Source organism: Tasmannia lanceolata, unplaced genomic scaffold, assembly GCF_043159265.1.
Source record: "Tasmannia lanceolata isolate RefF3 unplaced genomic scaffold, GAP_Taslan_0.1 ptg000011l, whole genome shotgun sequence".
Classification (NCBI taxonomy): Eukaryota; Viridiplantae; Streptophyta; class Magnoliopsida; order Canellales; family Winteraceae; genus Tasmannia; species Tasmannia lanceolata.
This window is the reverse complement of record NW_027518688.1, coordinates 15,919,847-15,933,698: the sequence shown is the minus strand read 5'-3', so window position 1 is coordinate 15,933,698 and position 13,852 is coordinate 15,919,847. Positions and strand designations below refer to the sequence as shown.

The following is a 13,852-nucleotide window of genomic DNA, read 5'->3' as shown; positions in this document are numbered from 1 at the left end:
ACAAAAGAGAAAATAGGATGAGCAGTGCTATGTGAGCGAGTGCGTGAAGCGATGGGAGAATATGTAGTAGCACTGGGAGAGGAAAGGAGAGGTACCTGAGAACTGGTGGTTGGGTTCTCCGGCAGAGAAGACAAGGGCTCTACCAGAGGTGAATGTGATGTAGACTTCAATCATCACTGATACGTCTTTGTAGTAGCTAGAGGAGGGCGGGGAGGATCCTCCGGGCCCTGGAAGGAAGGAGAGACTGAGGCCTCGGGCGCAGGAAGAACCTTTGGATCCGACATAGAAGGAGAGGAAGAGGCCATGAGATCCGGAATGACCGAGACAGGAAGAGGAAGATCCTGGTTAAGGACGCCTTTACTACGCTCACGAGTAGTAAAGTAAGGCTCAGACTCAAAAAAGGTAACATCGGCGGAGACGAAAGACCGACGTAACCGAGGACTATAGCATCGATAACCTTTCTAGGTATGGGAGTAGCAGAGAAAGATACATCGCTCAGCCTACGATCCAATTTATCGAAGCTAGGACCAGGGTTGTGGACAAAACACACACAACCAAAGACCCTGGGGTGAGAGGAAATGGATCAAGTTGTGGGTGGAGCACATCAAAGGGAGAGGCTCCCCAAAGGACCAAGGAGGGGAGCTGGTTGGCTAGAAAGCAAGAAGTAAGGATGGCATCACTCCATTAAACTTTAGGAACCTGCATTTGAATAAGGAGAATGTGAGACACATCCAATAAGGTTCTCAACTTCCTCTCAGCTACACTCTTTTGCTGAGAGGTGTGAGGACATGATGATTGATGAAGGATGCCATGAGTAGTGAGGAAATCCTGAAAGCCATTGGCTGGAAAAGTATTCTCGAGCATTATCAGTGCGCAAACATTTGAGCGGACAGTTATATTGGTTGGTTATCTCAGCATAAAAAGAGCGAAAGTAGAGAAGACCTCAGAACGGTCTTTAAGTAAAAAGAGTCATGTCATACGAGAGAAATCATCAATAAAGACAAGAAAATATTTATATAAAAAAAGGGAGGTAGTCCTCGATGGACCCCATACATCAGAGTGCACTAACTCAAAAGGGTGCAAGACCCGACTAATAAGCCTAGGAGGAAATGACACACGATGGTGTTTTCCAAGTTCACAGGCCTCGCACTAAAGAAACTGAAAGGTGAAGAAACAATAGATGTCGATTGTAATCACTCTTAGACAGGGATGACCAAGGCGACAATGCCACTGATAGGCGTCGATGGAGCTGTACAAAAAGACATTGGAGGGACCACAGTCCAGACGAAAAAGACCATCCACCTCACGATCCAGACCAATCGTTCTCCCAGTCGAAGGCCCTGAAACAAACAATAAGGATGAAATGAGACTGAGCAGTTAAGACTTCTTGTAAGTTGGCTAACAGAAAATAAGCTAAATGGGGATTTAATAACACAAACGGAAGACAAAGTAAGACCAGAACGAGGAGAGATACTACCAATACCGGAGATGGGTGTAGTACTCCCATCAGCAAGCAGAGTAATAGAATCAGAAGGATGAAATGGTCGAAAGGAACAAAGAAATGAAGAATTACCTGTCATATGGTTCGAGGCTCTGGAATCAATGATCCAGGAGCTGGAGCTAGAGAGAAGAGAGCTACCTGACTGGGCAAAACCGGCACCGGAAGGGCGACTGCTCAAGGGAAAGCACTAGAACTCCTCATAGTCAGCGTGGGAGAGAAAGAAACCACCAGTAGTAGCCGCAAGGCTGGTCTGAGAAGAGGAGGCCGAAGCATCTAAATGGCCAGGAGTATAAAGGTGGGTCGAGCGACCTATACGAGGCTTAGGAGGCAAACGAAGCTCTGGATGGAGAGCATAGCAAGTGTCAACATGATGTCCCTCCCGTTGAAAATGAGTACGGTAGGGCCGGAGACGACCCCCTGGGCATCGTCCACCACCAAAATAGCGCCCACCATCACGAGCACCACAGCCAGGACCACGACCAAAGGTACCCCCACCACAGGTAGCACGATCACCAGGCTCATAAGTGGCGAGGGCTAAACCATCACTGGAGATAGTCGGAGAAGAATCACTGGCAGAGGCACTACTAAGCACGGGAGTACACATCCATGAGAGAGAGCATGGTGTTGGAGCCGAAGATCTGCTGAAGGAGATGCAGGAAATCGGGGCCTAATCTCTCAAGGAAGTGAACAACATGAAGTTGGTCACACTATTGAGCGGCTTGTGCCAGATCAAACGTAAGAGGCATAAAAACGTCAAGCTGTTAACAGAGGGAGACAAACTGACTGTAGTATGCAGATAGAGAAGTGTCACCACGATGAAGGTGCATCCACTGTGAATATGTGGCATAAATGCGGGTGAGGTTGTCAACCCCAGAGTAGGTGGGCCCAAATTTGCTAGGAATTGGGAAGGCACATCATTGTGCTAGCAATGTGTTGTGATGCAGGAGCATCCCCTGGGCATTTTACGTCAGCCTCTATCTCCCTAGTGTAGGTTTATTTTGGTTTCACTAGTATTAGTCATGTGGAGTCATGTTTGTATTTTTCTTATTGTCATGTGTCTTTAGTGGTCATTTGTTTACTAGCCTACTAGGGGTAGTTAAGTCATTTCATATTGTAATGGGCTAGTATATAAAGCCCCATAGTCTCTCATTATAGATGCTCTTTGATGGTTTAAATTTAGGAGAGAAATTTTCTCTTCTCTTGTTTTTCTTGAGAAATGAGAATTGCAAACTATTGATTGTAGTTTCTTTTCAATTTCTCCTATCTTTTCATCCTTTGTTGCATGCAAGGTTCTCAGCCTACGATTCCGTGCTTGATCCGATCTCGAGAGTCTCCACGCCCAAAGTACAATCAAGATCCCTATCTTCTCTGAAATTCAAAACAAATTCAAAAAAAAAAAAAAAAATTACAGATCTAGATCGCTTCCGCCGTCGTGCTCTACATTAGGGGCCATGCTCTCCCACAGAAGGGTACGAATGAGAGCATTATCCTGCTCCCACCGCTCATATGTGGGTCAGAGGAAGAGGGAGGATCACGACGAATGAAGCTGACCTTGCCTCGAGTGAGGAGGTAGGTCTCCATGGCCATATTCCAAGGAAGATAATTGGAGCCATCTAGTTTAACTGTAGTCATCAGAGGGAATGAACCATCTGCCGATGAAGAATGGGAAGATGAAGGAAAAGCCGTAGGTGGTAGAGGGGAATGAACCCCAGAAGCGGGGCCAAGAAGCAAGGCCAAGTGAGGGACCCTCAATGACAGGAGAATCCATGGAGACAAGCAGAGAATAACAATCTCAACCACACAAACGGCACGGCAAAGTGAAGGAAGGAAGAGCCACTAGACGAGCGAAAAAAGGAGATCGAGGCTCTGATGCAGATTAAGAATAGAATGAGGCATGAGAAGGCCTCCGATGAAGAACAAGAGAATAATGAGGTATTATAGGGCCTCGAAAGCAAAGAAAACGATGAGTGTGGCAAGGAAATCGGAGCCGTGGAAAAGGTAAGGAAAGAATAAAGAAATTTAGGCCGTATGGGAGATTAAGAAGAGAAAAAGGTCAAGCGAGGAGGGGAAAAGAAAAACAAAAAAAAGGGTTTTAAGCTAAGGGAAGGGAAATGATGTGAGAAGAGGTTGTCGGGTGGGAAAGAGGGAGGAAAATGGGGAGAGAGGAGCTGGATGAAGCGGGGGTTGGGGGTGAGGAAAGACGTGTCGCGGTGGGGCAGGGGTGGGAAGAGGAGGGTAGGAGGGGTTTTCTAGAGGGAGAGGAGTGTCAGCGGGGGCTGGGTGGGGGAAAACGGGGGTTGCACGGGTCTGGTTGGGCGAGGGTGCCACTTGGAGAGGTTTCAGGGGCGAGGGTGCCACCCGGAGCTGGGGTGGGGCGAGGGTGGATGGCAGGGAGATTTGGGTGGGGGAGGAGGCTGATTTGGGTTCGGATGGGGCTGGAGTGAGGAGGGAGGTCGAGGAGGAGTTAGGGAAGAAGAATAAGAGGAGAAGCCAAGGAGGTGGCTTCAAGGTGGTCCCTAGGGCACCAAGAACCCTAGGGCTCTGATACCATGTTGAAGGAGAAGGAAGGAGAGAATGAGAAAAGTGAAAGAGTGAGTTAGGGAGGTCTCCCCCTCAGTAATGTATTTATATAAAGGAGAAGAGTACATGGACAAAAGTGCCCTTGGCACATATACACCTTCTAACAGTAGAAAATCTCACATTACTTTTATACTTAAATTAACTGTTAAAGCTTGAAATACACTAAAATGAGTATTTCAACTTTCGATCTTTAAATACACTCCATTAAGCATTACGAAATGAGAAAAACGGTCCTTTAGACAAAAAATAATCACCAAAATATGAACCACAATCTTAATCAAGAGTAAGCATGTCAGAAGTAGGATTCAGTTAAACTTTAGAAGCGATAATCACTTAGCTTTCTAAGTAAGCTCCTAGGTCCTATAGAGAGGTTCCAGTAATGATCCATTGGACTTGCTTTTTATGATTCCTTCTCCACAATAAATTCTCATTTCACACGAAAAAATGAGTACATAAAAGTATCCATTAATAGCCATCTATAAGCAACAAAATACATCCACCAAAAATTAAGGAAATAACAACACTCATGTAACTAAGGAACTCAATATTCAAGAATTTAAAAAAGCAGCTAAAATTTGCCAAGTGTTATTCTAACTCATACTAATTCAAACTAAGAAGCTTGAAACGAACCCTCAAGATTCTGAATCGACCAAGAATAAGCCCTTACATAAACACCAGACTGAAAAACAAATATTGCCTCACTGGTCCAAGAAAAAGGAAAGATAAGACTCATCACGCACAGTATGTTTGTTTTATTTAAGTTTTGAATGATACGGTACTGACGTAGGCCAGTTAACTATTGACTACTTTAAGAAGATGTGGATAAAATGAAGACATTCAAGCGATGAGTGGGGAAGAGGCTATCTGTTTCGTATTTTGGATGGTTTAGATTAAATTTAATTAATGGTACAGAGCTGTTTTGCATTAGGGATTCTTTAGTTGCTTAATACATGCATCTATTAACATGTAAGAGACATCATTATTGAAGTTGGAATAAAAGAAAATGGGTGGATTCTCTTTCAAAACCCTTGGGGCGAAATGTGGGTGACTCTCGATGTGATTTTCGCAGTCTTGAATCAGCATCTTGCATTTTCTTCTTGAGTGTTTGTTTATCTATGCTTGAAACAAAGTTAGGTACTGTTTGTATCTTAGAAAATACATTTAGATCCAAACAATATCATCGGAATAACAAGTTGTATCATTTTAACGTGTACCCAATAATTTTACTGTTGACATGTGAACTAAAGTTAGAGCTCCATCTTAAAAGAAAAGTCTTGTTGTGTACAGAGATGCCATATGAACTAAAGTTAGAGCTCCATCTTAAAAGAAAAGTCTTGTGACATTATTAATGAGAAATTTACCACAACTTCTCTTGACAATGATCTGTTTTGATTGATGATTGAAATCCAAATGACAACTAGAATCTAAAATATCAAGGTCTAAACCAACTCCAATTTATGAATGAGTTGTACTAATTAATAAGCCTTTCTTGACATATGATTGCATGTCTCACCAATTTGTTTCTTCTTGTATGCTTGAAGACAGAAGTAAGGTCACAACATTCATCTGTGCAGAGGGGTTTTATTTTGAAATGCTTCATTTGATGCCACTGTTATTTGTATGCTAAAACCACTGTTTAAGAAGTTCCCGCGGTAATCGTCAACTCAGAGTCAACTCCCTTTTACCTTCGCCAAGTTCTCGTACGAGTCCAAGTTCTGACCAAGCCAATCAAAACTCCTTTGAATCACCCAAGTTCACGGAAAATTGATCGTGACAATCATTGACTTGCCCGAGTTAATTAAAAAATGACCGTGTCAATCATTGACTGACCCGATTGACTCCTTTTTACCATGCAGAATTCTCATTCGGGAAAAACTGACTAAAAAACTAATCGGAACTGTATAACTAAGATTAGAAACATATCTATCCATAAAAAGGAATTGATCATGACAATCATTGACTTGCCTGAGTTAATTAAAAAATGACCGTGTCAATCATTGACTCACTCGATTGACTCCCTTTTACCATGCAGAATTCTCATTCGGGAAACACTGACTAAAAACCTAATCGGAACTGTATAAACAAGATTAGAAATAGATCTATCCATAAAAAAGGTTATAGCTTCAAAATCAATGCAGAGTAAGAAAAACTTGCTCCCCTTAGCAACCCAGGGACCAAGTAATAGCAATAGCTTTTGTGTATGCCTAGCATAAAAGAGTTAGGAGGGAATATGGAAATATCTCACCAGGCCAAATTCCATTGTAGGAGCTGTGCATGGTTCGCTGAAACTTGAATTAGTTAGGCATGACAGAGCTAAGTTCACAACTATATCTGCCTACAAAATATTATAACATTGAAATAAAATATAGAAGATCAGGGTAAGTAATCTAGAAGAATGGAAAAGGGAAATTCAGATATCAAGGAACTGAAAAGATCAATGGGTTCCTGATTCCAACCTGAGCAGCCCCCAGAGCGAGGCGTTTCACATAGTCGTTTGTCGTATGCTGTTTTGCGGTGCCAGAGACACCATCGTGATGCTGCGCAATTCCCAAAGCATCCCCCAAACTAAAGGTGTGCGGACCAGATGATTTCCTTCCAGCCATAAATTCAAGTTCCCGGGCTGCCTATTAAGTCAAAGATATATTATTTCATATATTTCAATAGGTTGACTAAAATTTCAAAAAATATATATATTTCAATAGGTTAACTCGTGTCAGACCAGTTACAAACTAAGAATCCCTCAGAGACGCGGATGCACTCTGATCCCTTACCATGTAATACCCACTGAGCATCCGGACATATTTCTTGAGTGATGGGCGGCTAGTAAAATATCCGGTCCAATAGGCATTTTGAGAATCAGCATATCTGTAGGCCATCAGATAAGTTTACGAACATGATAGAATTAGGTGAAGAAAAAACTATCACACCATTTAGCCACATCAGAAGAGGAACAAGTGCTCACGGGAAATAGTCATCAGTTTTCAGCGGCCACGATTCATTCGCTGCATTTTTAGCATCAGTATAAATGGACGGCGTAGAGTAGAAAGCATTGACCTGGGCATCCTGTTATACTAAATGCATTTAAGTAGCATATATAATATTTAAAAGAAAATGGCATTTAACAAAAGAAAAAAAAAAGACGTCATTGCATGATAACATCTCCTTAGACGCTTAATGGCAATGAGACCTTTGTTGTTAAAATCTTACGATTTACGATTTGAATCTTACGATTCAAACCGATTCGTTGGTTGAAAGATTCAAATTGGACGAAGAATCTTTTTCGTAAAAATTTTACGATTCGAATTTGAATCGTGCGATTTTTACGATTTTCACGATTCTTTTTATGATTTTTAAGATTATGTCTGTTTTTTTATTTTGAGAACTGATTGTGATTTCAAAATGCTTTGTTTATTGCTAACATTTCTTTGTATAATGATTATTATAGATTTGAGTATGTGTTTTGTTTACTGTTGTGATAAATTATATAATGATTCATTATGTGATTAATATAGTTGTGCTTTGCTTAGTGATTTATTGTGCGATGAATATGGTTTGTTCTTCGGATTACTAATCATTAAATTTTATATTTAATTTAATAGTTTCAAATGGAAAATAGATAATTCCTCATTTTATTCTTATTTTTTACCATTTTAGATTTTTTTATATTTTTTCTCATTTTGATATATAAATCTTACGATTTACGATCCGATATACGATTCGAACCCTGTTACGATTTACGATTCGATTCCGATTTCAGAACCTTGAATGAGACCCTTTAATAAAATACCTTAAAACTTCGAACAACCAAAAAAGTAAAGCTGCATGACTAAATCAGTAAACAACATCAAGATACATAACCATATCATTTCCAAAACTAAACAAGTATCAAGAAACAACAAAAAACACTGTACCACAAATCTTCGGATGCCTTGAATTTAAGAAAGAACCTAATGTAGAAAATAATCAGTAGAGCTGACCAGAAAGAATCCAGTCATATTTCAGAAGAGGAACAAAAGGAGAGAAGAAAATATGAGACCCAATAACCAGAAAGAATCCAGACATATGTCAGAAGAGGAACAAAAGGAGAGAAGAAAATATAACACTTATTGTCGTCAACATGGGGCCCGCACAGGGTCAAACCTGGCTGAAACTTTGACAATCCCCGCTGTTTTTTACATTTTGGATGTTATGGGGATTTTTCCAATGACTTTCAGGACTATTTAGATGGGTTTTGAAAAATCCCTATTTGGAAAATTCATAGGGTATTTATTGTAATATGGTATTTCTCCAATGAGGGAGGAGTCCACAAAATGTCATTGAAGATTCGAGGATATATTTGTAGGTTTAGGTTTCTAATATTCTAGTAGTCTATGAATTACGAGTCTAGGAGTCAACAGTAAATAAAGTTATGTAAAATCCGAAGGAGAATTTTATCATGTTGAAGTTTCTTCGGTTTGCTGTTTTTTTAAGCACGTATTACAATTTATGTTGCTGTATTTTACGGTCTAGGCTGTGTCTTACTACATCTTCTTTTCTTTTTATTTGCAGGGATGACTTGAAGTTATCTATGAAGATTATGTCCTACAAGATCTGAAACATTGTTACTGGATTTTCATGATCTGAAATCTCACACAGGAACTTACAGCACCTCAAGATGTCCTCTGTGATAATTGTAGATGTGCGTTTTTGGTTTCTTATGACGAGGCCTCACTAATATAAGTGATGATAAGTCATGGTTTTATTCAAGAAACTGCACGACTGACTTTGATTCCCTTCGATGTTTCTTCATCTCTTTTTCCTTCATCTCCTCTTTATCTATTCTCATCCATCAACCATTACTGAAACCTTGGTACCAGAGTGAGGCACTCTGCACTTTCTTGTTAATTATTGTCATGGTTTCCGAGGCAACATCAAGGCGTGCGACCAATTTTTTAAATTTCGGGTTTAGGTTTCAGTTTCGGTCGGCACGAAAATGGAAACATTTCGGTTTCGGTGCAAATCTTGTAAAATCACGGAGACGTATGGAAACATATGCAAATGATGAAATTTTAAGATAAAACTTTGGGAAATGCTAGAATAAGCATAAATACATACTTAAAAACCATCACATAAGCAAGAAAGCCATCCATAATGACTTAATTACATCGAACACCTAATGACAATTGTCATGCGGCGTCGCACATGTTTGGAACAGTAAAATCAATAAAGAAGTACAATGTAATGAAGTATAAGAGAGTACAATTACCAATATCCCCCATAGGGACCCCAACTCTATCAATACCACAAAGTTTCGAGGTATTATTGGTCCCATGCCGATCTGACATCCTAGGTATAAGATACAATTACTTTGTGCAGCTCAACGATGTTGCCTACCAAATATCATTCTCAACATTAATGAAATGACATGAAATGCAAATTATAACATCTTTCCATTTTCTGTTGTTCCGAGTATTCCAACCATTTCGGTTGAATTTCGAGAATTTCGAATTTTGAGATTTTCCATTGAATTTCGGAAATTTCATTTCGGGAAAATAATGACATAAAAGAAAGTCATGTAGATTTCGTTTCAGTGGGGATGGTAATGGAAATATTTAGGTCATTTCGCGGAAATTTTGAGGAAATTTAAAACCACGTGTGCGGTGAGGATTAGCAGCCGTATGGACCATTATGAGTAGGTGATCATCCAGGCAACTTTTTTAGGAATTTTAGGTTCTTTGATTCCATTTTTAGAATTTCTTTGCCTGCGTTATCGAAAACCTAGCAACATATCAGTATCATTTGTGGGGATTGTGTGTGATATCTACCCATGAAAATTCGATCCAATATACGAAGTTCTAGAATCTAATCTAAACTGATTAGCAGAAGGTTCGATATTTCTATGGTGAAATCTCTCTTCTTGTTTGCTTCCCTTCTTGTTTTTTGGAGTGAGATTTGCACTGTATTTTCTATTATTTTCCAAAGGAAAATGACAGGAGATTTGTTGGTCTATGATTAGAAACTCAGAAGCCCCAAGAAAGATTCGTGTCGGTAACTGATCTGGAACTAGAAAGACCAGTCATGGTGATAGTCCGAACATTTCGACAGAAACCCTGACAAAAATCAACTCCATTCGCAGAAAAGAGAAGAACGAGATTCCTTTAAGATATTTCTAAAAAACGAAAAAATTAAAGGAAAAACCATTGGTGAAGAATCTTACCTGAATTTCGGTTGTGATTTTTTACCGAAATGTTTCCATGATTTCACAAGATTTCAACCGAAATCTCATACTGAAAATGAAATGTTTCTGTTTCTCTGATAACCAAAATTGTAACCGAAATTTAAAGCCTCGATCACTGGAATTAATGGTAAAGGTAGGAAGATGCAGTTAAACCTAGGAATTGTTCCTTTATAAGATTGGATTAGTCCATCTCGTAATATATTATTCCCCTTTCCGGATGTTAATCACATATGATCGATGAATGTGCAACAAAATCCTTCTCTAGTTGATAACTTATTGAGGCCATTAAATTTCAGTTTCGGTTGATACAGAAATAGAAACATTTCAGTTTTGGTGTAAAACTTGTAAAATCACGAAACGTATGGAAACATATTCATATGATAAAATTTTAGGAAGAAAGTTCTGGAAATGCTAGAAAAAGTACAAATACATACTTAGAAACCATCACATAGGCAAGAAAGCCATCCATAATGGAACACCTAGTGACTTGAGTTATCGGACATGTCTAGGACAGTAAAGTCAATAGAGAAGTACAATGTAATGAAGTATAAGAAAGTACAATGACAGTCATCCCTCCAAGGCCCCAACTGGCCAACTCTATGTCAATACCACAGAGTTATGAGGTGGAATTGGTCCCATGCTGATCTGACATCCTATGCATAAGATACGATTACTTTGTTGTGCAGTCCAATGATGCTGCCTACCAAATATCATTCTCTACATTAATTAAATGAAATGAAATGGAAAGTAAAATCGCTTACATGAGAAAGCATTTCCCCTTTCTGTGCTTAGAGACTCATCATTTGTATGATCCTTAGGTTTTGAAAATTGAAAATCCCATGACTCTTCATATTGAAATGAAAAGTGGGCTCACCTTCGTTTCAAGTAGGATGGGTCCACAAAGTATGACAGCAAAGATAAAAAAATCTTAAATGTTTTTCTTCCTCTGCAAATGGAATTGACACCATTATTTGCATCATTTACATCCAAACGACAATTTATCTATAAAGGCAACCAATCAAAGGAAGGATGGTGACAAATATTGGCGATGGCGAGTTTCAGCTTGAGACCTTTGGTTGTAATGTTGACCATTTCGGTCAAATTTCGGTTGTTTCGACTGTTTCTATCGAATTTCGGTCGAAACTTTTAAATTTTGCTGGAAATAATGGACTGGAAGGAATCCATTGAGATTTTGTTTCGGCAGAGAAGGAAACGAAAACATTTCGAGAGTTTCGAGTTGGTTTCAGTGGAATTTTACAGCCATGATTGATGCATCAAAAAATAATGAACAGAAATTAATACAACGTGGTCACATAATTTGCCTCAAGAAATAATTGAGGAAACACAAAAACAATATTCATGCCGATGAAAATAAAAAGATTAATGTGGAAGGCATTTAACACCAATCCAAAACTACCGTTGAATGAGATTTTAAACATGTAATGCAAAATTGTCAAAATCATAGAGTTTCAACAATTCGACGGGAACTGAATAGATTAGAACAGGATCCACGAAATGCAAGCAAACTCTATAATCAATCACATTCCGGGTAAAAGATAGACAACGAGAAGCCTAATAGCCCTTTATATTGTATTATGTTTGTCTTCTATCTGTACTGACCATCTCAGTCTTGTTTGCTCTTGTTAATTCCTGCATTGAATAGAGAAGAGAGAGCAAGAGACGGAGAACAGAACATATTAGAGAAAAGTATATGCGTCAAATCAGAGTCGTTATTTGACTCTCAAGCACATAAGGAGATATATATTTATTTGTATGTATGTGAAAAGACATAAATACCGCTCTTGCACATTACTAGACCACCACACGATTATTCTCAACACTCCCCCTCAAGCTGAAGTATGTATATCGTACATCCCCAGCTTGTTACATAAATTAGTTAATCTAGCCCTGCTTAGGGGTTTTGAAAACATGTCTGCTAGCTAGTCGTTTGACCTTGTGAATACTGTGCAAATATCCCCATTTTGGACCCTATGCCGAATAAAATGACAATCCACCTCTATGTGTTTTGTCCTCTCATGAAACATTGGATTCATGGCTATATGAATGGAGGATTTGTTGTCACAGTGAAGTGAAGCCGGTGGTGAGTACGGCAACCGAATCTCTGACATAAATGATCTCAACCAGATCAACTCGCAGCTTGTATATGTCATGGCTCTATACTCTGCCTCTGCACTTGACCTTGATACAACCTCTTGTTTCTTTCTCTTCCAAGATACCAAGTTGCCTCCAACAAAGGTACAATAGCCATTTGTAGACCTCCTATCTGCAGGAGATCCTGCCCAATCTGCATCGAAATATCCCTCAATCCTCATGTGACTATGTTTTCTGAAGAAAAGTCCTTTACCAGGAGCTTTCTTCAGATATTTTACTATCTGGATAACTAGTCACCAATGAGGTGTCCGCAGTGCACTCATATACCAACTAACCACACTGACTGCATAAGAGATATCTGGACGTGTGACAGTGAGGTAAATCAACTTCCCAACTAAACATTTGTATCTGCCTGAATCCTCTAGTAACTCCCCCTGATCAGGTGAAAGCTTGATATTTGAGTCCATGGGTGTCTCAACTGGCTTCGCTCCCAGAAGACCAGTCTCCTCCAATATATCCAGTGCGTACTTTCTTTGTGATAAAGATAGCCCTCCACGTGAATGTACTACCTCTATCCCTATAAAGTATCTCAAACGACCAAGATCTTTGGTACAAAATTCTTTCTAAAGAAACTCCTTTAGTCTCTGTACTTGCACTATCACTCCCTGTAATTATGATATCATTGACATAAACAATCAGGAAGATCTTACCATCTTTACTCTGAGAGCTGAACAATGAAAGATCGACAGCACACTTTTTCATTCCAAATTGTATCACTGCCTCACTAAACCTTCCAAACCAGGCACGAGGAGACTGCTTAAGGCCATATATTGCGTTGTGTAACTTGCAGACCGCATGCTTCATCTACCCCTGAGCAACATACCCAGGAAGTTGCTCCATGTGTACCTCTTCCTGCAGATCACCATGCAAGAAGGCATTCTTGACATCTAATTGATAGAGAGGCCATGACATGTTCATTGCAAGGGATATAAGAATGCGAACGGAAGGTATTTTCGCAACAGGAGAAAAGGTTTCCGTGTAATCAATGTCATAAGCCTGTGTATACCCCTTTGCAACTAATCGAGCCTTTAGTCTTTCTACTGTCCCATCTGGTAGGTATTTTACTGTAAACACCCAGCCTACCACATGTGCCCCTGGAGGAAGAGCGACCAACTGCCATGTACGATTTAACTCCATAGCACCCATCTCTGCATCTATTGCTGCCCGCCAACCTGGATGAGCCATAGCATCTACAACCGAATGGGGAATAGAAACAAAGGACACGGATGATAGAAAGGGGAACTATAAGAGGGTGATAGATGAGCATAAGAAACCACGTCAGAAATGGGATGATGTGTAGAACGAGAACGTGTACGGGATGAAATAGGAGCTTCATCAAGAGAAAGAGTTACCTTTGGAGTAGGGAGTCCTGCGAGCTGTGA

The 13,852-nt window shown here is 39.8% G+C and overlaps 1 protein-coding gene across 1 annotated transcript in view; it reads right to left on the bottom strand.

Annotated features, from left to right (window-relative positions):
* The window catches only part of LOC143886486 (alpha-mannosidase-like), a 98,863-nt gene that overhangs the window by 65,264 nt on the left and 19,747 nt on the right, over positions 1-13,852 (bottom strand). The window contains exons 9-12 of the mRNA XM_077390473.1: positions 7,044-7,144; positions 6,853-6,946; positions 6,538-6,705; positions 6,327-6,416 (exon numbers count right to left, since the gene is read on the bottom strand). Coding sequence (XP_077246588.1) covers positions 6,327-6,416; positions 6,538-6,705; positions 6,853-6,946; positions 7,044-7,144 — 453 coding nt within the window. The remainder of the gene's footprint in view (positions 1-6,326; positions 6,417-6,537; positions 6,706-6,852; positions 6,947-7,043; positions 7,145-13,852) is intronic.